Source organism: Electrophorus electricus, chromosome 7, assembly GCF_041902795.1.
Source record: "Electrophorus electricus isolate QZ-2024a chromosome 7, ASM4190279v1, whole genome shotgun sequence".
In the NCBI taxonomy this organism is placed as follows: domain Eukaryota; kingdom Metazoa; phylum Chordata; class Actinopteri; order Gymnotiformes; family Gymnotidae; genus Electrophorus; species Electrophorus electricus.
This window is the reverse complement of record NC_137503.1, coordinates 12,619,390-12,643,912: the sequence shown is the minus strand read 5'-3', so window position 1 is coordinate 12,643,912 and position 24,523 is coordinate 12,619,390. Positions and strand designations below refer to the sequence as shown.

General features: G+C 38.8%; 1 protein-coding gene across 8 annotated transcripts in view; it reads left to right on the top strand.

Annotated features, from left to right (window-relative positions):
- kcnq2b (potassium voltage-gated channel, KQT-like subfamily, member 2b) overlaps window positions 1–24,523 on the top strand; it is a 53,328-nt gene that overhangs the window by 22,238 nt on the left and 6,567 nt on the right. The window contains exons 2-15 of one of the 8 annotated variants that reach the window (XR_014124548.1): window positions 1,282–1,372; window positions 1,535–1,661; window positions 2,011–2,186; window positions 5,103–5,228; window positions 7,670–7,780; window positions 8,822–8,917; window positions 9,744–9,838; window positions 11,838–11,906; window positions 12,049–12,078; window positions 14,360–14,586; window positions 15,661–15,708; window positions 17,569–17,586; window positions 18,824–18,932; window positions 21,918–22,951. Coding sequence is in view for 6 of the 8 variants with exons in the window: in XM_081717633.1 (XP_081573759.1) it covers window positions 1,282–1,372; window positions 1,535–1,661; window positions 2,011–2,186; window positions 5,103–5,228; window positions 7,670–7,780; window positions 8,822–8,917; window positions 9,744–9,838; window positions 11,838–11,906; window positions 12,049–12,078; window positions 14,360–14,586; window positions 15,661–15,708; window positions 18,824–18,932; window positions 21,918–22,049; window positions 22,856–22,951 (1,533 nt within the window). In the remaining 2 variants the exon portion in view is untranslated. Of the gene's footprint in view, window positions 1–1,281; window positions 1,373–1,534; window positions 1,662–2,010; window positions 2,187–5,102; window positions 5,229–7,669; window positions 7,781–8,821; window positions 8,918–9,743; window positions 9,839–11,837; window positions 11,907–12,048; window positions 12,079–14,359; window positions 14,587–15,660; window positions 15,709–15,904; window positions 16,802–17,568; window positions 17,587–18,823; window positions 18,933–21,917; window positions 22,952–24,523 lie in introns of those variants that run through there. The other 7 variants (XM_081717633.1, XM_035524639.2, XM_081717634.1 and 4 more) reach the window with 7 other exon arrangements.

Below are 24,523 nucleotides of genomic sequence, written 5' to 3'. Positions count from 1 at the left end.
AAAGGCATGCAGCTTAGTCTTGCCCCGGAATTCAGTGCACTTAATCTAATCTTATACATAACTACTTGACCCTGGACAAACAGCAGGAAGCGAGTGTTGGTGCTTTCTTTTCATCCAGTCTTCTGCTAATTAAACTATATTAAATACATTAACATTTGAGATACTCTGTCACTAAAAATACTGTATTCTGATCAGAAAACAAAATATCTCCCCATAGTCAAATATTTACTCCAGGCCCTATGAAAGGATTTGGAGTCTTTTGTTACTGATACTGTGCCCTTTAAGTCTTGCTTCACTACAGTTGTCATTTTGGGCCTTTTTATTAGAACTAGAACTAGTTGGAAATAATACAAGAGTTCAAAAGTCACTGTTATGCATTATTCAACATAGATGATGTTATGGTTCTCAAAATAATAAGCCTAGGGTTTTCCCTTTGAATTAACCATTCTGTCCAACCCAAAATATTTTTTCCACTACTCATATCACAGATGTCACACATTGACCAGACAGGAATGGATCCAACTGGTGGAAATATTCATACTCACAAAATGTTTAGCTTGAATACAGTCGTGTCTAATTGACAAAATTCCCTGCTTGCAGATACAGTGGACCTTAAAGTGTACATTAGCTTTGCAAATAGAGAAGAAAAGTACTGATATGATATATTTATCCCCTTTTCTATTGCCAAAAACTGCAGATTATGGAACAATGACTGCTGTTGTTTAATTACTTTAGTGCTGCAAGGTTGAAGAAATAACTGCATCTCACATTAAGTAATCCCAGAACGGTACGGTATACAGCTCTGCTTGTTCCCCTGCAGCTGAGACACTTTCAATCTGCCCTGGTTTCTGCCTCCCAGGCAAAATTTGATCTCTGTATCTAGGCCTGTTGATGTCTATTTGGTTTCAATATGCTGCACTGTACTACCCTGTATCTTGGGAATTATGGCATTTGGGTCAATATGCAGTGTTGTGTTTCTTGGCCTCCCATACAGATGAAAGGGAAGAGGGAGCCATGGTGTGCTAGTGGCAGCTCCAGACCCTGCACTGGGGTCTTGTGTCACCGCGCCTGCCAGCTCAGCACTTTCTGCTGAATTGAACCGATTTGGTCGGGAAATCATGCAGTGCTGGCAAGGATACAGCGAATCATTTAAATAATAAAAAAAAAAAAAAATGTTAACAAATATAATGTTATGAGAAACTGCGAATGTGTTGTAAACAGAAATGTGTGTAAAATGTAACTGTGTGAATGTGTAAATAAGAATGGGTTATTCTCTTTCAGATTCTTGCTGGTGTTCTCATGTTTGGTCCTCTCTGTCTTCTCGACCATCAAGGAATATGAAAAGAGCTCTGAGGATGCTTTGTATATATTGGTATGTCATTATTTAATACCTCAAGCTTACACATTATACATCAAATTTGCAAATGATCATAGGATCATCTCGCTTATTTCATGCTGTAGGTTGAATATATACAAGTAATATGTGTCAAGTAATCTGTTATGCAATGCTGTTATGTTTTGTGTGTGTGTGTAGGAAATAGTGACAATTGTGGTGTTTGGAGTGGAATACATTGTAAGAATCTGGTCAGCAGGATGCTGCTGTCGATACAGAGGATGGAGAGGCAGGCTAAAATTTGCTCGCAAACCTTTTTGTGTCATAGGTGAGCAAAGAAAATCTCATTTAGAGATGAACATTTTCTTGTCCAGTTTACAAATAGTGAATTTACAAGATTTTTGTTAATTATTTTTAAATATTTTGCTTAATGTGAATGTTTGAATTGCCTTCCTCCAATCAAAATGATAAATATTGAAAGAACACACAGTCTCGAACTGGAAAGTCTGCATCTGTTTCCTGCCATTATTACTCATCCCTTTGACCCAGCACTTAGGTACCAAGGTACCTAGGCAGGCTGTCCAGAACCAAAAATGGCTATCACTATTTTCAGAGCAGCTCACACCCAGAGTTCCCAAGTGTCTGTTTAATCACTTCTGGTTTTCCATGTGCCACAGACATCATGGTGCTAATAGCTTCCATCTCGGTGCTGGCGGCCGGCACGCAGGGGAATGTCTTTGCCACTTCGGCCATCAGGAGCCTCCGCTTCCTCCAGATCCTACGGATGATCCGCATGGACCGCCGTGGAGGAACTTGGAAGCTCCTGGGATCAGTTGTCTACGCTCACAGCAAGGTACCTGACATCACTGAAGATCTGTTGTGACTCAACTGCAGCCTGCCAACTGGCACTGTCACCATAGCAACCAGAGTCTGTGTTGGTTATTGGTAGAGAGCAGCTGCTTGCCCTTATTGGTTAAGCCTCCTTGCAACATCCTGTTGTCATAAAATTTGTTTGCAAAATTTCTCCAAGATTCCAGGCTTCATCAGCTGAATTATTAAAACTTTGAAGCTGGTTAAAACATATATAATGCACACAAATTAAAGAGGCTGTTCTCACACGAGACATCACACTGAATTTCATTCATCAAGCTTTGTCTCATCTCTTACAGTGATAAAGTGGGCCCTGCTAGATTAGCCTGTCTCACTGAGCTATTTTGCTGGCTTGCACTCAGCCAAGCAAATCTCTTAAATGCTGTGCAGAGCTGTGAAGTTGTTTCACTCTAAAGAGAAATACTTATATAATGGATTTGGTGTGTGACTGAAAAAAAACAGAGGCAATGAATGGTTGGCGTTCAACTCGACTTGGCGCACCACGGCCTGTTATTCCAGAACAGCTAGTGACAGATCTGGTAGAAAGGACATGCAAGGGTTTAGTATATTACTCAAGGTTAGGCTGGGTGTGTAGAAGAGTCAGTAGTAGTAACTTTATATCATATGTGACTTTTGTGGTACTGGTATTAACAGAGATCCACTAGTAGATATAATATTAATATTAAGTGGTTAAGTACATTCCTAAATGATATTTATAATCGCTAAGCACAAAACCCTTATTCAATAATAAACAGCTTTAAAATATTCCCCATCTAGGTCATGTACTAGGCTTTCCATCTTTCCTGATGTATGCTACAATCAAAGTCTCACTATAGCAGATTCCCACTCTACAGCTGCTTCCCAGGCCTCTGTCACTGAAGTGCTCACTTTGGCCCAAAGAGTAACAAATGTTAGCCATGGTGCACATCTGCTCTCCCACCATGCCTTGGTGTACCTACAGTAAACACCCTATATTTAGTGGCCTCTATTTTTAACTTGCCTTTGGCTCCTCAGCATTTTACATGCTTATTTAAAGCCAGTAGCCATCGGAGTGCAGGGAGAGTCCTTGATCTCAGTCAGTAGGATCTGGCCTATAGAAAAGTCCTTCACCTGATCCCAGTTAATGAAGTACAGTTACTGCGCTTTTGATAATGCCTTGGCATGATGCACCAAGCTGTCTGCCTGCTCTGGCTGCCCCAGCGACCCAGCATTTCAGTCTGACGCAAAGCCAGGACCCACCTACGAAACCTCCTGAAGAGATGCTGTCACCCTCATCTGCACCAGCTGTGCATTATGCCAACTCAACACATTATCATCCACATCAGTGGTCCATAGCCCAGCCACAAGCATCTACTTAAACCTTAGTTATTATTTAGTTATCAAGCTCAAGGCATATTATTCAGTAGCTGCTGGAATGACAGTATGGGGTCGCGGCACCACTGCCTCCTAACCAGATGGGGTCATAGTCCCTGTCTTCGCAGGTGCACGGGTCACTGCGACACTGAGCAAGGACTCGTCCAAAGTCAAACTTCTGTCCAAGTTTGAACGCAAAAGGAGTTTGCGGGTCCCTGTTCTGTCTGTGTGCTAGACTGGTGTGCTACCCTGATGTCCCACTTCTCATGGGAAAGCTACCTGTGCTGTACTGAAAAAGGAAAAAAGCCCTCGCTGACAAAGCAGATCTCTGAAGTCATTTTTCTTCGTTGGGTTTGTTAACAGAGTTTGTCAGCATTCTGCTGTGCCCTGCTTTGCTCTTCCTCTGTGGATGTTCTAATTAGTCTTTATACCAAATGTACTCGATTTAAATGACTCTCATTAAAGCAAGGAGCTTGCGGATCAGTGTCACTGTCATTAGAAGACATATTTTGATACCTTTTAGTTATTGCACTAATGTAGTGTAGTGGACAGTGCTACAATATTGATTACCTGTCAAGAACATTTTTTTTTTGACATTTTTTGCTTCCTCTTTTCTCCCAACTTACTAATAATAAGTTGACAGTCTAGAAGGTCTCTCTGCCTGACATAGAAGTACAATCAATCTTGAAGACACAAGGCAGTATATGCCTCCTGTAATATAAATGGGGTCTGTCTTTTCACTTTTCTCAGGCCTAAGGCCTTCCCGTATGAGTGAGCACAATCAGTTTACCATGCAGATGGATAACTCACTACATATGTCCTGGTTATAGAGTCTAAAGAGATTATTCACCTCCCAGTGTAGAGGTCTATGACCAATTACTGAGCAGGACTTTTAAAAGATGTATCCTTAAAGCAATTAGCTGTCAATAGACTTCATTCTCCCTATTAGCTGGAAACTGTAATTTCAAACTGGAATCTGGCTATGTACTATCCAGAGGCTACAGCCCTGTTTGAGTGGGTGGTTGTACTCATGTTGTTTTCCTCCAGATATTCTTTTTTGTTGCCATTGTTATCACCGCAGGTTCCCTTTCTGAAACATTTTGTTGGGAATTAGTTTACAGAACTACACCAGGAATCACTCAAATGAACCTGAATTTGGTATAGTGCATTAACATTATACACTGAAGCACACTGTACTAAAATAAGCACTTTGTTGTACAATGAAGCACTAATTCATGACTAAAAGGGTTTGTGTTCATAAATTGGGATTAGTGCTATTACTTTCGTGTATCGTCGCTCTCTTGTCGATTTCATAAAAAGTAAATTAACGTGAATTTTTAATGAATGATGCATAATTGATAGGTTTGTGGGTTGAGCTGGTTGGATTATTAATTACAATAAAGGACTTTTTCAAAGTATACTGTTTAATAAATATCGCAAATGCCCACCTGCATCTATATTTCACTGTATTTGTGTTGGTTTAAATGTTGTTTACTCTTTTTTGATTCTTAGTTCAATTTTGTGTTTGTGTGTTTGCCCCTGGCAGGAGCTGATCACAGCTTGGTACATTGGCTTCCTGTGTCTGATCTTGGCTTCTTTCCTTGTGTATCTGGCTGAGAAGGAGGATAACGAGATGTTTGCGACCTATGCTGATGCGCTGTGGTGGGGCCTGGTAAGTGTCATAACTCAGTATGAAGAACCATGATAATTCAGTCAGCCCCACAACTCATATAAATAAGAACCAGAATACACTTTACATTCTCACAAGAGTACATATTACATATAATATTTACTTTTAATGGCTCTGTAATTATTGGGGGGCAGAAGATGGTTCTCCTTGTACTGTATTTACAAGCCATATAGAAATATATTCATCAGTGGTTGATGACTTCTCAAATTTCAGTTTTTGTCCAGGGACTAATATTCTAATTCAAGAGTTTGGGGGGGGGGGTATATGTAGCTTGAGAGCAATATATGAAGCAGTTGTATTTTTCCTGACTTCCTCTGCACTTAAATCATCTCTCATTGAATTTGACATGTTTGTTTAGTTTGACAACCACCAGCTCTAGATTGCGACCTTGTGGTATTGAAATGCTGCCAAAAACTCTGAAACAACTGATAGGATCTCATCAGCCAGCTTCAGCCAGTGAATATGCATTTGGCCAAGATCCTAGCCAGGATCCAGGTGACAGATCTGTGCCATTGACGTGGGAGAGGATTTCCACAAGATTTTGTGAACCATAAATAAAATGCTACAGCAGTCTCAGATGCTCATAGAGAGAACGCCGGCTGGGGAGGCACAGATGCAAGATCACGAGGCTTGGATTAGCTCTCTTACTGCAGCCCTAGCCAACACACAAAAGATGAATAAAAGTGAAAACTTGACGACTTAGAGGGATAATATCAAAATAGTTGGCATTCCAGAAGGAGAGAAAAAAATGGAGATCAACTAAATTCATTGCTGCCCTGATTCTACTAGGCAATGCAAAATTTTAGGGGCTTATCCTGTTCTCCAGACGAAACTACTTGAGGGAGCAAGCTCTGTACGATCAGCGCCTGAGTACGTTTCCTCTCGAGAAAAAATCTAATACTTGGCTGGGGGGGGGTTGCAACTTGGACTAAAAGGGATATAAAGGGATATGTATATCTTCCCAGATTACACAGGTGAAGTTATGGAACAGCGATGGAAATTCCATGATAGCTATTTGGATCCATGTATGGATAGAATCAAAGAAAGCCACCCACTCTGGCATTGTTGAATGTGTTAAATAATTTATTTTCTTTTTACTCTTATGTCCATAAATCTTACACAAGGATTGACTACTCTTTAGTTAGCTCTGAAGTGGTGCCTAAGAACACTAAACGTCACAGTGTTCTAATATATGATCAGTGTCTAGTCACTCTCCACCTTATATAAACAGAATTATTACTGGCTTTTCAACCTTTTTTACTAATTCACCATTCAATGAATATATGACTGCTAGAGCTGATTTCTACTACTAGGCTAGAATTATTTGATAATTGAGAGGTTTCAAATTCTATTTTGTGGGAAACCCTTTAAACAGTCACAAAAGGTTAAATTACATTTTTTGAGTCTAACAAGAAGAAAATGAATAATAGCAGACTTTGGGATCGACAAAGCATTTCCAATTTTGGAACAAACATAGGGTCTCCTTCACAATAACTATGACAATAGGATTCTACAACTGACAATCTACCACCTAGCTGCATGATGTAAGATGCAAGCAAGCAGCAGGAATCAGATATAGAAACATATGCAAGGAATATGGGTCCAAATGGGAGGAACCACAGAGAGTGGTGAACAACATGCCTCACATCATGTGATCCTGACACTTACCAGGCCCCACCAGTGAAGGATGAGACATGAAACAGCCAGGAATACATCCAAACAATGACCTCCAGGGATCCAGATAAACAAGTAATGGTGAAGCAACCCAACAATGTGATAGAGGGCAAGATGTGTATTAGATGCAGTAGTCCCAAGTAGTGGAGTCCTATTGAGAATTTGGGGCTGTGACCTAAGATGGAGGGGTGACTTCAATGGATCCCAAGAATAACATCAATTTGAGTCCAAAACGCAATGCTAAGGAGAAAGGGGGGGGGGGGGGGGAATTAAAAAAAAAAATAAAAAAATAAATAAATAAATATATATATATATATATATATATATATATATATATATATATATATACTTATATATTATATATACTTATATATATATTTATATATATATATATATATATATATATATATATATATATACTTATATATTATATATACTTATATATATATATTTATATATATATATATATATATATATATATATATATATACTTATATATTATATATATATTATATATACTTATATATGAGAGTAAGCCATTACCTTTTTTTTTTATACTGTAAGCCATTACATTTTCTGTCACCCTCAAACAAGTCCCTTTTATTTTCCATGACACTTATTTCAGATGCTTTTCTCATTTTATGCAAAAATATAGTTGCCGCTTTGACAGAATGTAAAAACATCACTCAATTGATATACCATAGGGACTGACTCCAGTAATGGCTTAAAACTTTCTACCTTTCTCTTAGATCACACTGACTACCATAGGATATGGAGATAAGTATCCAATAACATGGAACGGGCGGCTCCTTGCAGCAACCTTCACCCTCATCGGCGTGTCCTTCTTCGCCTTGCCTGCTGTAAGTCTGCAGAGATTCACAGAAAAAAGAGCAGTGGCCCAACTTTATTAGTTAGCCTTGGTGAGGAAATGGAGCTTAAACGTAAGGCTCTTGTTCAGTTCACTTGTTCCATCAGGCAAGCTTGAAATGCATGATTGGTAAGTAGGAAATTAATAGGAGGGGAGGCATTTGCAGCCAATGCGGTTGAGTATGCGCACACCATTGAGAGCATAATGTGGATTTCCCACTATGATGAGATATGGATCTGTTGTCATTAAAGACTCTTAGACCATCATCTCAGATCCCGCTTGTTCATGCTGCTGCGATAAGAAGTAATTTAGTTGTGACATTGGGAGGGAGCAAGGCATGAGTGCAGGAACAGAGTCTCTTTATTTTCCATTGAAATACAAATAGCAATGCACTGTATTGAGCAGAAATAAAAGCAAAGATAGGCAATAGCTCTGGAAGCAGTTCTCTAGGTGTAGTGATGCAGCAGAGTAGTGGTAACACCCAAGGCATCCGTAGCCCACGAGAGCGAGGAGCAGAGTGCGACACTGGACACTATACCTGTGGGCTTTAAATAGAGTGAGAAAGAAAAGAGGCAAAACAAGGCACAGGTGCAATCAGTCAATAATCAGATGATTGGGAGTGAGACAGATGTGACATGCGTGCGCACGTAGGGGACAGACAGGGAAACAGAGATTGCTTAATTAATTTTGCTTAATTGCTTAATTAATTTTTTTCAAAAAATTGTTACCCTGAATATTACATCAAGTATCTTAGATCAGGACGTACACTTCTGCCATGGTTTTTACACTTGTGCCCAGCACAGAGTTGCTTGTGTTAAATTAACTCATGGACACTGGTGTAAATATATATGGAAACCAGTTTACTGCTGTGTCTTATCGATTTGGTGAATGATCATCTATGTGGTTACCTATATAGCATATCATTCTAAACATAAAATTCTAATTTCATGTTACAGTGCTGTTTGCAACTCCATCAACTGCAAAGGGCAAAACTAGCTCCCTTGCTAAGCAAACTTTACCATGTACTCTTTAGGGGATCTTAGGCTCCGGCTTCGCTTTGAAGGTCCAGGAGCAGCATCGGCAGAAACACTTTGAGAAACGGCGGAACCCAGCTGCTGGGCTTATTCAGGTGAGCGACGCCCATTTTGGCACAGCATCCCTGATCCTCACCACAGGTGCAATGAATAACATTCTCTCCCTTGTGTGCTAATTAAACTTCATTGGTGATGCAATTTGTAATTTTATTACTGTACCAAATATCTGTGTAAATACTAGACCAAATATCTGTGTAAATACGCCTGAGGTAAATAAATTGAACTTTAGGTTTCTGAGGGAAGAAAACAATATTACGCCATGTCCAAGTCTGTAGCCCCCCTCCACAAAGGAGGGTTTTCAGTCAAGGGGATATTAATATGAATAATATGAAGTCATAAAGGAGCTGGGGGGAAAAAGTGAATTAAGAAGCAGAGGAAATGTAATTGGAGCTCTCTGAGTAATTGCCGAACAAATTCCTGGTGAAGGTTACCCATGTGTGAATTCTTGGTGCACTTTGGCTGAACCCGCTGCATTAGTCTTGGTTCGACCCACAGGCACATGATGAATTGAGCCTTGAGAATGTAGCATATGCTTAAGCGATCTGCAATGCTGCAAGATTGCAATTTACAATATGGCTGAGTGTTTTGGGATTGGTTTTAGATGCTCTGAACAAAAAGAGCGTAATGTGCTCTACAGTTTCTCTTTGGAGATAGTCATCAGCCATGCAGACCTGTGCAGCTTGCGTCTGAAAGGTCCAGTAATATGATTTAAAATGTCATTGTAGCTCTTAATTCTATAATTGTATGTAATATAGAGATGGAGACCATGATATCTTCCAGGCACCCTGCTTGTATCTTAATTACCTCCAAGAGCAAAGTGCACATGATTAGTATGCATTTGTATCTGATGCAATCCTTTAGGCAGCCTGGAGGGTGTATGCCACCAATCTCAGTCGCACAGACCTGCAGTCTACCTGGGACTACTATGAGAGGACTGTATCAGTTCCTATGTACAGGTACCAGTCTCCCTCTCTGCACTCTGTCTGTGATCACATGCCGTCGCTTTCTGTTGCAGACTCTCTTCTCCTGCGCCTTCTTGTCATGTACACCCTTATTCCTCCTGATGTTTTTTTTTTTTTTTTTCCTATCTGTGTTTTTCCTGGGTGTCAGATGAGACAGATGAAATGCTTGCATTGATGCACACTGACTCCTTTTTCCAGGGGTGGTGGTAAGTGGTGAGGTGGGGGTGCTGTGGTGTAGTTGTGAAGGTCAACCTGTCAGCACAGTGGAGCATTTTTGCTTATACGTGTGTTCGAGGGTAGGTGTTAAATCATCACCAAATACATTTTTATGATGCTGCATTGAACATTCTAGCTCTGACTGTGTAGAATCAAAGATTCAGGAATGCCTCAGAGCTATGGGAAGAATAGGGATCCAATTTCTTAAACATTTTTGAAGTCTTAAAACCCTCATATCTTCTTGAGAGCCTATTCAAAGCTATATTTAATCCCACATCATATGCTGATCTTCACAAAACAAGGTTTCTAGGAAAGTGACTCCTGCACAGAACTCTTTGATTTACAGAAGGCGTTTGCTGTTATTGATGTTGTAGTCCCAGGCTACCCATTTGCTGGGTATGTGACTTATTTATTGGAGTTTCTCAGGCAGCAGCAAAGCTGACATCAGTCAGACAGCTGTCTGCTGGACCATGTGACCATGCACCACATGGTGACTTCTCTCCATGCCTGCCTCTGTGGACCAGCATGCCCAGGAGTACTTCAGAACTGTACAGTTTAGGATTTTCCCTGCTCTAAGACTAGCTAAATAGTTAAATCAGTTGCAATAAGGAGCGATCAACTGTGAATGCCCTGGGCTTTGTAAACCACTGAATAAACTGTTGTCTAACTATAGTATATAAAATTCTAAAATAAGAACAAATTTGATATTATCAAAGAAAAAGACTGGAAACAGAAACTGTACCTCAAGTTATTAATTATGCCATTAGTAGATGTGAAGGCTGCTTTCCGTTTTTTGGAACTGACAAATTTACTATGCAACAATTACAAACTTGCTTCTGTTACAGTGACCAGAATCGCACAATTGAAGATATTTTCCTCCCATACGGGAGTAATATGGCAAGGGGACATCTGTGGCTCTTCTCTATAGTTACTTTTCCATGCTCTAGAGGATTTATTTCCCATATTATGTCCCATATCTATCAATGACATTTGAAATAAATGGTTCAGTTTTTGCCTTAGCAAATGATTGCTGTGACTGATGGTTTTCACACTCAGATATAAGCAATACATCTATCTTGGGCCTTTTATATTTTAGTAGCTTATTGTCCTGTGTACATGACTTGCTGCAAATTATATTGAATGTGTGATGCTGCAGAAGCACCTCTCTCTCCATCTTTCTCCATCTCTCTCTCTCTCCATCCCTCTCGCACTTTCATCTTCTCTGAGGAGGGTCGAATTGAAATATGACCTTTCTTGCTTCCACAGCGCTGCAGCCAAAGCCCTTTCACTTCCATAGAGCAGACTGCAGCCCTGCATTTTTCTGACATTAACTCATAACTCCAGCTATGCAAGAGCACCAGCTTCCTGTGATACACACACACACACACACTGTAACACCTCCATTTCACTCTTCGGCATGAGCCTTTTACACCTCAGGTTGATTCCCTTCCTTCTTGCAGGTTCATACCTTGAGGCAAAGTGGTGTTATTGTTTCACTGCCTACTGGTATAACACAGTGGGTTCTGGCATGCAGCTAAAAGTTCATTGGAAAATGGTGACAAAGTGCTTGTATGTGCTTTTTTTGTTGGATTGTTCATTGCTTTTTGGTGGTTGTGTTGTGTCCCTCTCTCTCACCATTAACTCTAGACTTGAGAAAAGCGGAATATGATGTATTGTTCATTGATACTTTTATCAGTACCATTTTTTGCATTATTTTTTTCCTTGGAAGGCAACACAAATTGCCTTTGCAACTAAAACATTTGATTGTGTTTTGCAGACTTATTCCTCCACTTAACCAACTTGATCTGTTGAGAAATCTGAAGAGCAAATCTGGTCTCTCCTTTAGGTATAATAATAGACAGTAGATACTCATCATTTCAATATCATGAGTTTTTATTCAGAAAATTGCCACTGTTTCTACTTCCTGCATAACTGCAGTACAATATTCATTTTGCTTACCCTCTTTATTCAAAATCATTCTCCCACAGGAAGGAAGCTCAACCAGAGCCCTCCCCAAGGTCAGTATATTTTTAGCATTTACCATTTGTTAATTGATCAATTTGCATCTCTATTCACAACCAAAAGACATGTTCACGCTCACCTTTACTGCATATGTCACTGAAGCTCCTCCTAATTCATAGTGATAATAGACCTAAACTTTATCACTGACCTCAGGGACCTTTTGATGTGTACAGAGATTTGACCTGGCCAGTTACAGTGTAATGATCCATGATGGACTGTGGATGCATTTCCTATGAGCATATGTGCTGCTTTTAACCGTGTCCTTGTGCAGAAGGATGTGCTGTGGTGCTTCCTATGATCATGTGCATGTGATGGTGTCAGATGACTCTGAACCCTCTAAGATACTTTTAAGTAAATCATACATTTGTAATGCCCTGGGCTCTGAGAAGGTGGGTGTTTGGAGGTGAGAATTTATAGAATGACCTCTGAGATGGGAGTAGCCTTTACTGCACTAATAATGGCTTTTTATTGAGCTACTGGTCTCCTTGGTTTTTGATGTGTCTGATATTATGGGTTTTATTGTATGGGCTTAAAATCTCCAGTAAATGTCATTCTTTGAAGCCTCTAGTTTGGAAGAACATTGCTGGGTATATTTACAGAATGAGACATGATTGAGACTACCAGCATTCGACTGTGAGTCCCCAGTGTTCAAGATTGAGTATGTGTTTGAGTCACCAGCGCTGAGTCCATGTTGAGTCTAGTCCTCTTTACCTTTGTCTGAGTCTGTTATATAAACTGAATATCCACTTTATTCGAGATACCCGCCCTTTGGATATGAGACACGTGACCCCAGCGTGCAGAATAAAATCACATTTTCCATGGATCGGTTTCTGTATGAATCCACATTAGAATGGGAACATCGAGCAATCTGAGCAACTTCGAATGAGGCATGATCATCAGTGTTTAAATTAGTCAGGGCCAGTATTTAAAACATTTCCAAACATATGGGGTTTTCTCATTCAACAGTGTTGAGAGTATACAAAGAACGGTGTAATCAAGACAAAACATCCAGTGTAAGTGGATCCAGTTAACATAAGTAACTCATTGTATGTCATAGGAGGATAATAAGAATCATTCTGACAAACGGGCAGTACAAAGTCAAGCAAATTGCAGCTGAATACAATGCTGCTCCAACTAATGTGTTCAGTTGGACAACTCAATGTTCCTTAGCACGGATGGACTATAACAGCAGACAACCACTTTGAGTGCCAGTGCTCTCTAGGGCAAAGTGTAAGGCAAGAATGCAGTGATCAAGAGAGTAAAAAAAATTGGAAAACCACCTGGTGAGATGAATCCATATTTCTGTTGCACTATTATTATGGGCGGTTAGTAATTAGCACAAGCAGCATGAATCAATAAACCCTTCCAACAGTTCAGGCTGGTGAAGGTGAAGTAATGCTGTTGGTAATGTTTTCTTGACAAACTCTTGAGTCCTTTGAACCTGTGGATGGACATTTGGACAGTAGGGTTTACCTAAGCATTGTGGTCAACAAAGTTCATCCCTTCGTGGCAGCTGTTTACCCTTGCTTCCTTGGCGTTCAGTCAGTAGATCTTAATTCTTTAGCACATCTCTGGGGTGAGATGGAACAGGCTATTCAGAGAATGTCAGTACCGCCATCTAATTTATGGCAACTTCAAGAATCTGTCCTGTCTGCATGGGTTTCCTACACAAGATTCCTACACAATGATTTCAACACTTACTGGATTCTATACCACAACAAGTTGCTATGGTTTTGAAGGCCAAATAGGGTCCAACACTTTAATAAAGTGGCCATTCAGTGTATGTCTCAAGACTGTTTACCAAGCTGAACTCCAGTACTCCACTTTGACATACAGAGCTTACTGACATAGAGACTAGTATTATTCAGAAATGTCCCTAAAATATGGTCAAAGCTGTGAAGACTGTGTTAAATGGCAAGATACATATAATTTAAGTTACTAATATAAATTGTAAATATTTTCCACACATTTCAATAAACACATTTTTTCCACACATTTCAATAAAATAAATATATAAATAATTGATCAATTAATGCATTTTGAGACTGCTGATTAGTCATATTTGAGTCAGAGTATAAGGCTGAACCAAGTTTGAGTCAAGTTGCAAATCATGAAGATTATGACTCAAATCCAAGTTCTACACACAGATATTATGGCACTTTAGGCTACAAGATGCTGTACAAGTGATCATTTGTGCTGTATTTTCTCGTTACCGTTGTAAAGCTCCTAACTTGCATGCTCAGCCACTGAGCTTTTCAAAAACTTTCTCCCTCGCAGTCAGAAGGTAAGTCTGAAGGAACGAGTGTTCTCCAGCCCAAGAAACTCTGCAAGCAAAGGGAAGAGCTCACCCCAGAGCCAGCAGCCCCTGCGACGCTCTCCCAGTGCAGACAACAGCATTGAGGACAGTCCCTCCAAAGTACCCAAGAGCCTTAGCTTTGGGGACCGCAGCCGTGCTAGACAAGCTTTCCGCTTCAAAGGGGCAGCTTCTCGGCAGAATTCAGAAGGTGAGGGAGCCTAAAATATAAATGTTGTGTCCTTAAATGTCATTATAGGTATTGTTCTTTGCTGTGTATATTTGAATTTGTAGATATTGGAAAATTTGTCTGAATAATTCTAACTTGTTTGGCAACAGATATGTGTTTTTAGGATATAATAATGTGTGTGGTTTGAGTGAGTGCTTGTGAAGTCATGATTATGGTCCTAGTTGTCCTCTGTCTGATAATCTTTGATGTATTTCTAAATATATTGAAAATCAAGTAAACTCATCATACTAATAGAATCTGAGAAACCTCTGAGGATTCAAACCTCTGGGAAAGTAAGTTAATTGGAATTTGGCTAAATTGACTATCTCCAGGCTAAATTTACAAGATTCAAACATCAGGATTCTTGTTCTTTTTCTGTGAGCTGTTGCATGTTGTTGTTGCCAAGTAATTACTACTTGTACTGTGTCAGATATATTTTATATTCTGGCTGCTTTCTTTGTAATTATTCTAATGGTTTTGCCATACTGTGTTGAATGCTGCTTTTTTTCCTGCCAGTATATTGGTGGATGTATATCATGACTGATTGGAAGCACAGAAACTCTGGAACCCCAAAGTTAAATTAACTTATTATAGTGATTGTCATCACATGAAACTATGAAATGTACAGTATATAATGCAGCAATCATGACCATTTTAAATGCCCAGAGTTTGTGTGTCAAATTCAGTCTTGAGAAATGACCTATAAAGCTTGTGTTCTGGTAATACTTTCGACAAAGTGCAACTTCTGAAAGCCCTAAAACATTTTTTCAATACTTTTTAATTAAAATGGTCACAGATATGCATAGGATATATTAAACTCACTAAAGTCTGACCTGTTCAAGTGTTAAGTATCCTTTAAATTAGTTTTATATTATTGCTTATTTGTAATGATGCATAATATGGGGGGCTGTTAGAATAGCACATTGTGTAAAGTGCCACCTTCTTGTAAACCATGTGATGGTGTTTGAGTGTTTATGATTTTTTCCCCATATTTTGAAACGAATCTGGATCCTGATGCTGTCCTTTCCATTTCTTTGTTTGATGCTGATGCTAAAGTGCTGATTGAGATGCAGGCGGAGGAAATGAGGCAGAAGAGCTCCCCAGGTCAGGCAAACCAGATGGCTGTGGAGCCAATACAACTCCTACCTCTTAAAATAACACCCCATCAAACTAGCTTTAGATACAACATAACTTCCTATCTGCAGATATGGTATTATACTTTTGTCTTCTGATTTCCCCCCCTCCCCCCCATTGTTTGTTATGAATGTCACTTTTCTTTTGGATTATGGATGCATAACAGGATCCTGTGATTTTATCTGCTCTTATCTTTACATTTTACCTGCTTACAACTGAATATGGATTAGCTTGTTGTTTTATGTGATTAAGGACTGCACATTACAACAGATGTATAGTTAAATCCTTTAAATCTTGTATAGTACTACATTCCCAATATAATGATATTGAGATTATCATACTTCTGGACTTTACTAAGAAACTAATTCAAAATTCTTGCTAGCTTGTGTGTTATCTAGCTAAGAAGAACTTTGCAATGAGATTTCATTGAGTCTTGTTTTCCAATAATTAGAGAAAAGAAAGTTTGAAACAAATTGCAGTTAGAAATTCAAATTTTTGCTCTTATGTTGTGTTAATTATATTCAAGGTTCCAAATTCTCATTTTGATACTGTACTGTACATGAGCTATAATGACAGAGCTTTTAATGGTTTACTTGTATGAAATGTCAAATTGTTTTTGCACTTTGGACTCTTAGATCAAAGAAATAATTAGTTAATGTATATTTTGAATATTTGGATTTCCATTTATAATTACCTTTATAATTACCTTATGATTTTGTTAATTTTAAACACCTTAAAGTTTCACAGGAAATGTACCATTTCATCTATATTATATTATCACAAATTCATAACAGGAAGAGTATTATACAAACTTTAAACATTGAACTAGTGTGACTCATCAGCATTCATTTCTCATATTTATTGCTTATGTTTCTGATATTTTTCTGACATTGTTTTCTGGAACCCTTTGTCCTCATGGAAGAACCTATAAAGGGTTCTAGAAAACATCTTTTTTTTTTTTTTCCTGAGAGAATCTATTAGATGTTTTTTTTTATATATATATATCCTCTTTATATCGCTAGATTTAGCATGTCATAGTAGGATTAAACAATGTTGGAAAATATTGAGTTTCTCTGTAATTGTGGTTTTGTTTTGTTTGAAATTTGCACTCAAGATCACAGATTATTGATACTATTGAAAATGAAAATGATCATTTAAAGCAGTGAAGCTTTAAATGATTGAACATTATAAATATTTTTGTTTTAAAAAATGGACAAAAATCAACAGACATCAGCTAAATATAGTCCTGTGATCTTGAACATAAAATATTTTAAGAAAATTTTAAAAATCAATCTATGCTTTCATTTGAATTCCATAATATTGTGGTTAAGAATTAAACTATTGTTTTGTACAGTTCATCATTATTACTTTTGAGTTATGTTTCTCTAGCAGTACAACATTGATTCAGCATAAAATAATGAGATCTATCCTATATTTAGGCATTTGAACATAAAATGCTACTAATGCTAAAACTTGATTTCAATTATTTGTAATTTTTGAAGAAAAAATTGTCCTCTTTAATTGTAAGAGTAGGCTTGATTGACCACCAAAGGACTAACTGTGTCAGTTAGATTTTTGGTTCCTTTCTTTATCTACTGTCTCTGGCATTTAGATTGAATTTAAATTGAATTGAAAACTCATAACCCCAGTTCTGACCTTTATACCAGTCCTCTGTACAAATCTTTAATTTAATCTTTTTATTATTCATTTTCATTTAATATGATTTCAGTTACTGAAGATATTAGAAATAGCCCTGTTTTTCATGGTTATAATTTCTTGACAGTCACCTTTTAACCACCTTTGTCATCTTTCTTCTCCAAACCTTTGCAGCAATTGAAAGGTTGATCAGTAAGACAAAAATCACATGTCTACTAGGGGTTGTGGCCACTGTAGCAAGCCCTTTGACCAGCCCTAGAGCCAGTACAGCCGTCAAGAGTGCATGCGTGCCTTCTAGAAACATTTCACAAGCACCTGGCAGGACCCATCATACCATGATTTGAACTAACAGCCTCAGCCAGCTGCCAGCCCTGCTCTTACATGCATGTGAAAGCTGGTTAGTTTCCTGAGTTATCACCTGATGGGGCCTTCCAGAAAGCTGACAGAGCCCTGTAACAACTCTGTAGCTCTCCAAAAGCTATTTTAGGCCTTCATTATTCACTGGGAGCTGGAGTTGTACAGGTTTTGTTCAGGTCTGTAACCTAGCTGCAATAGGTAGCACGAATAGTACTGTTTTTGCTTTTCTCATGCCAGATGATCTGTAAAGGCGAATGGGAACATTTACAAATACCAGACTTACTACACAACATGATCATCAGCAGGAGGTGAAAAGGATTGAGTTATGAATTAACACATTAATAACCACAAAGGCTCAAAATTGAACTGGATGGGTCATTAAGCATAATGTAAGATCAGCAGTTGTTAACTATGCATTGAACACTTAAGATGACAAAGCCAACTGTTGATGATGTTTTATTGGAGGCTTTTTGCCTTTTAGCTGCTTTTAAGAGCATTAGCGTTCTTCATTCACTTCAGTGCCTTTCAATTCCCCTCATATTGGCTACCATTTAAAGAAATGATAGCTTTTGACTCACAGGTACTCTGCAAATGTGTATATCAACGAATTCTACTCAGAGCATTCTACTCTACTCCTTGCTGAGTGGCTGTGATTCAAACTGGTGAAGGCAGAGTGTTAAAGTGCAGCTGTAATTGCTTATTTGCCTTGATTGATGACTGCACAGCCAGGTGCAACAGTTTCATCTTGCATATTGTGCTGGCCCAAGACTGCCTCCTGTTCTTTATGGGCCACGGTCATCTTATGTAAACCGAAAGTCTCAGTCCTGCCTGTCCCCACCCCCTCCTTCTGCATCAGGTGGCTATGAAATCACCATGGTAATGAGCTGCTCGTTAACCCTGACCTAACTGATACTCCTTTGTACACTGTCTTACTGAGCTATGCAAGTTAATGGCTGTGGCTGGCCTCTGCTTGGTTCCATCCCAGAGAGAAACAGTTTAACAGAAAGGAGGTTAATGGGTTGTTGTTATGACTAATGCTGGAGTCCTCTTGTGTTCATGTTGTGTGTTGTAGAGGCCAGCCTTCCCGGAGAAGACAATGTCGATGACAATAAGAGCTGCCATTGTGAGTTTGTCCCACAGGATTTAACACCAGGAATCAAAGTTACCATCAGGGCTGTGTGGTAAGCAATGAGGAGATGATCACAAAACTGACATTCTTACAAACTTAAAAGTGAACATACACATTTTAATCTAATCACATATACATTTGATACTCTGAATTCAATTAATAAAAAACACTTTTTTTGTAACACTTTTTGAGTGGTCCTCAACAGAGTATCTGTAACTTTGTCATGATTGAATCATAAGAGGATTTGGATGCAATCGCAGTCAGGTTTACTTACAAGTGGAAGAGTTCAAGGGTCAGACAACTGATCAGATCTCAAATCAACCCAACTAACCTTAACCTCAACTCAAACCTAAACCTAATCCTAAACTACAAGTTTAAATTCAACCCAAAGCCTAGTCCTAACCCTTACCCTAACCCTAACCAAAATCCAGTTAAAATTAAGTTATAGAAATGTAGAACATATATACACTGCCTGGCCAAAAAAAAAGGTCACCACTTGGATTTAACTAAGCAAATAGGTAAAACCTTCCCAGAGTAAACATCTAAGGAGATTGCTGAAACTACTAAAATCAGGTTAGGAACTGTCCAACGCATTATTAAAAAGTGGAAGGACAGTGGGGAAACATCATCTTCGAGGAAGGAATGTGGTCAGAAAAAAATCTTGAATGATCGTGATTGGTGATCACTTAAGTATGTAGTGTAATTAAATTGTAGAAAAACAGTAGAACTCAGGGATATGTTTAATAGTGAATGTAAGAGCATTTCCACATGCACAATGCAAAGAGAACTCAAGGGATTGGGACTAAACAGCTGTGTAGTCTTAAGAAAACCACTTGTCAGTGAGGCAAACCAGCAAAAACGGCTTCAATTTGCTAGGGAGCATAAAGATTGGACTCTGAAACAATGGAAGAGGGTCATGTGGTCTGATGAATCTAGCTTTACCCTGTTCCAGAGTGACTGACGCATCAGGGTAAAAAGAGAGGCGGCTGAAGTGATGCACCCATCATGCCTAGTGCCTACCATACAAGCCTGTGGGGGCAATGTTATGATCTGGGGTTGCTGCAGTTGGTCAGGTCTAGGTTCAGCAACGTTATGTGCCCAAAGAATGAGGTCAGCTGACTACCTGAATATACTGAATGACCAGGTTATTCCATCAATGGATTTTTTCTTCCCTGATGGCACGGGCATATTTCAAAATGACAATTCCAGTATTCATTGGGCTCAAATTGTGAGAGTGGTTCAGGGAGCATGAGACGACATGGATTGGCCACCACAGAGTCCAGACCTGAACCCCATTGAGAATCTTTGGGATGTGCAGGAGAACACTTTGCACAGTGGTCCAAATCTCCCATCATCAATACAAGATCTTGAGGAAAAAAATTAATGCAACTCTGGACAGAAATAAATGTTGTGACATTGCAGAAGCTTGTGGAAACAATGCCACAGTGAATGCATGCCATAATCAAAGCTAAAGGGGGTCCAACAAAATATTAGTGTGTGTGACCTTTTAGGCCAGGCAGTGTATGTAACAACTTGTTGAATATGTTACGAAGGTATGTATTGTACATAGAGATGGCACCGATCCAATATCACGTATCAAAATCAGGCCAATGTCAATATAAATGTCAGCTATCCAGATATATGAAGAAATTTTTAAGGAAACTGATCTGATATCATGACAAATCCAGCCTGAAAATAGCACAGCTCGACTGAAAACTATTATGTTTAAATACAAATATATATGCACTCATACACATGTGATTTCCATTGCCATCATAACCCAGTCTGGGGAACAGGCTACCTACGTTCTACTAAGAGCATTTAAATGAGACAAAATAGCATTTTAGCATTGTTCACAGCCATATCCATGAACAACTTTGATTTGTTTATTATTCTGTTCTTTAAAAAAACAAACCATGATGTTTCAGCAGAAACCTGACAGAGCCAGAGAGGAGAAATAATAACCAAAGTAATAAAATACTCGCCTTCTTGAAATTTACAAAGTTAATCACTCAATGGCTTTAGTGTATTCAAACCGCATGAAAAAACAAAACAAAACAAAAACGTTTCATTAGCCTGTTAAGTTTTAAGGTAGACTTGATATTTTGAATAAGAAACTTTAAAAAAAATCTATGGCAGTTAGTTTTGTTTTTGTTTTGGGTTTTTTTGGCTAGAAACAATTATCCTTTTGTAAACATTATGAAATTAAGTTTCTGTTGGTTTAAACAGAGCTCGAGTGAAGAGAGACTCACAGTACTGGTAGTCTGTCTCTGTCTGTTCACTTAGTGCCTGGTGTGCATTTAGTGTTTAACAGTGATTTACTGCTGAAATTCACAAGAACCGTTATTATGGAGTATTTTAGGTTAGGTTATTATGAAGTATTTCTATCTATATTATTCATGCTGACATCTGTAAAATAGCATACATAATGCATCTCACACAAAATGATTCCCTCAAGCAACTAAACTACAGCTCCACAGTGATTTTTAATGAAAATCGGATCAGTATCAGGTGACATTCAAAGGCAAGATATCGGTATCAGATCAGTAGCAGGAAAACGTGGTATCGTGCCATCTCTGATTATACCTGTTTCCATTCCATTCCTTTTCTTTTTTTTTCATTTTAAAATTACCATGTATACCTCAGTTCCAGCTCTCTTCTATACAATAATAAAATAAACTATGGCATCCTGGCAACCTGCAGGTACATATCTTCTATTTTAGAAACTATGTCAAGGCAGTTCTGTTAGAGTGGCAGGACCCAACACATGATGGAACTAGAAGATTCAGGGTTTCCCACCCAGGCATATTAACCTGGCACCAATGAAATGTAGACCTAAGCAGTATCCTCTATCAACAATGGGAGAATGGGTGATCACAGTGAAATGATCAAACTAAAAAAAAAAAAAGATTTCAGTTTGCACTTTTAAATAATATTTAATCCACCTGTCAACAAACAAACCAAATGCTGCTGTATTGACAATGGGTGTGTTTTGGAATGTGATTATGTAATGTGTGGCAATATTTTGTCTCTGCAGCATTATGAGGTTTATGGTGTCAAAGCGAAAATTTAAGGAAAGTCTGCGGCCTTACGATGTCATGGATGTTATTGAGCAGTATTCAGCTGGACACCTTGACATGTTGGCCAGGATTAAAAATCTGCAGTCCAGGCAAGACCACACACAAAATATGTCATTGTCCACAGGGGGAGAATTCTTCTCTCTCTTCCATGTTTGGTCCTTTCTTGTGATTCTCTTGTGTTCTTGTCTTCTGTTTTCTAACAATGCACACACATGCACATACTCATACAATTAGGGCTGTTTGGATCCTTGGCTTTTACTTATTACTGTTGTATAACACTAGAAATGTTTTTGTGTGTTCCCCTTGCTTTCTTGAGTCTCTTCTGGTCTGATCATGTTTTTCAGAGTAATGTGACATCACATTTATTTCACCTGTGTACAACATGCAGTCAATTAGGTCAATGACCATTTTCCCGTTTACATAGTGTTCGTTTACAATCAATCATTATGTGTAGCAATCATTTTGTGATGTTTTGTGTGCTCAAACACTCACCCACCATAGAAGGGCATCACAAAATAATTTATTATGTTATTCATTTATCAGATTTTATAAAGACTACACATATACATTCAATGTTGTGATGTAATAACGTAGTTCAGTATATGTGCTTCATAAATATATTCATTCTTTTGGAGCATACTTATGATGTCAAGGCATACTTTTAGTGTACATGCTTTGTCCAAAATCATGCTATGGTGTCATTGCAAGATCACATAGTCACATCCATAAAGTATGTCCAGAATATATTTTCACTTCTTTGGCTTTGTCTGTGTTCTCTTGGAGTGTTGGTATGTATTTCCTTCCCTCCTCCCTGGTCTGATGTGACCATGGTTTGGCCTTGTGCGTGTCCTGTCATTCTGCACTGTGCTGTCCTCTCCTCTATTTACTTTGCCAGGATAGATATGATATTGGGTCCTCCGGGCCCCTCCACTCCCCGCCATAAGAGGTATTCAACCAAGGGAGCCAAAGATTCGCCCCAGTTCTCACCTAGGTTAGGATGCCCTAAACCGCACCTCTTGCTCGCATTAGAGCGCTATTCTAATTTCTTTCTGGGTGTGCTGAGCAGAAATTAAAACAACCTGTTTTTGATTCAGACTACATGACTGGGAGAATGTTAACTCTCAAGCTGCTCAACTACCACAGGCAATGCATTAAACATCCTTTCATAGAAGTGTACCAGAAATAGAACAGTTCTTTAGTGATGTTACCAGCCTTGCTTTTTAAGCAGTATTGTGGTCATCTCTTTGGCAGTGGACCTGAACAACTGTTACTCCTTGCTTAGGGCATTTGCGCTGAGATCATGTTAAAAGTTGCTAATAAACCCTATTTAGGAGACTTATTTTATATGCACATGCAGGTCATGGATGCCACACAGAGTAGGGGTTATCTGAAATAACCAGGCACCGTACAGGTAAAAAAAACAAAACCCTGCTGTAGCTGGACAAAAACAGGTTGAGCTGGTTTGCTTGCATTGCTGTATGAAATGAATAATCCAAACCAAGCGAAATGCAGCCAAGGTTCCCATGACCAAATAATGTTGAAATTTCAACAGTGCTTTCTTTGCTTTTGCATGTTGGCATGACATATTATGGGTATGCCACATAATGCAAGACCATCTTAGTATCAGGCATATGTAGGTAAGTATCAGGTATATGTAGGTAAGTATCAGGCATATGTAGGTAAGCTCATTTTATTGATCTATTAAGCTGTTTATTTGTCTCTTGGTTAGCTCAAGAAAAACTGCTGGTTTAATTTAATTGAAGGAAATCTTTTTAACATATTGCAACAAATGTTCTGGGCAAAGCCATTTAAAATGTGCAACATAGTATTAAAATATTTGGATAATGTGTCAAAAAGATATGTTGGCATACATTATACCATATGACTTTGTGTTGTGTAATTCATGTCATTTTCATGAATAGTACTCACATTGGGTAGAGTAGCACTTGGAAACTTTGCTGACACATTGTTCAAATGCTAAATAGCAGTACATATTATAAAACGCACATTCTTCTGGTGGGCCAGGCTCTTTTTTGTTCATTTCTCTGTGTCACGATATCTGGACACACCTGTTCATATCATATTCCACTGTTCTGCATGTGCTCCTTCACATTCATAATGTTCTGCACTTGGCAGAGAGTAGTGTGGGGGTGCGGTGTCTCCTGTTTCTCCTCCTGTTCTGCTTTTCTGTATGTTACTGTATGTATCCTTAACACATTTAACTTTAGCACATTTAAAACATTAGTGACAAAGGCGGAGGGCAGCAATCACAACCTGGTCTCAAATCTGGGTCTTCGAGGCACCAGACCAAAGAGCCAACTCACAGGCATGGCTGCCAAAGCACACATTTTAGCTTCCTGAGTGATGGTCTCCGACACACTACCTCCTTCTTTGGGGCATGCCCCCCTGCACCTCAGTCATTTGATGAGTACCTCACACATCCACACCTTCATCCAGATTTACACCCATGCCCCTCACCAAGGACTCTCACTGGGCTTCAGGCCATCCTCTTATGGCCTTTCTATTCTGGTAGTCAAAGGACATGTCTACCGGCTAGTAACTC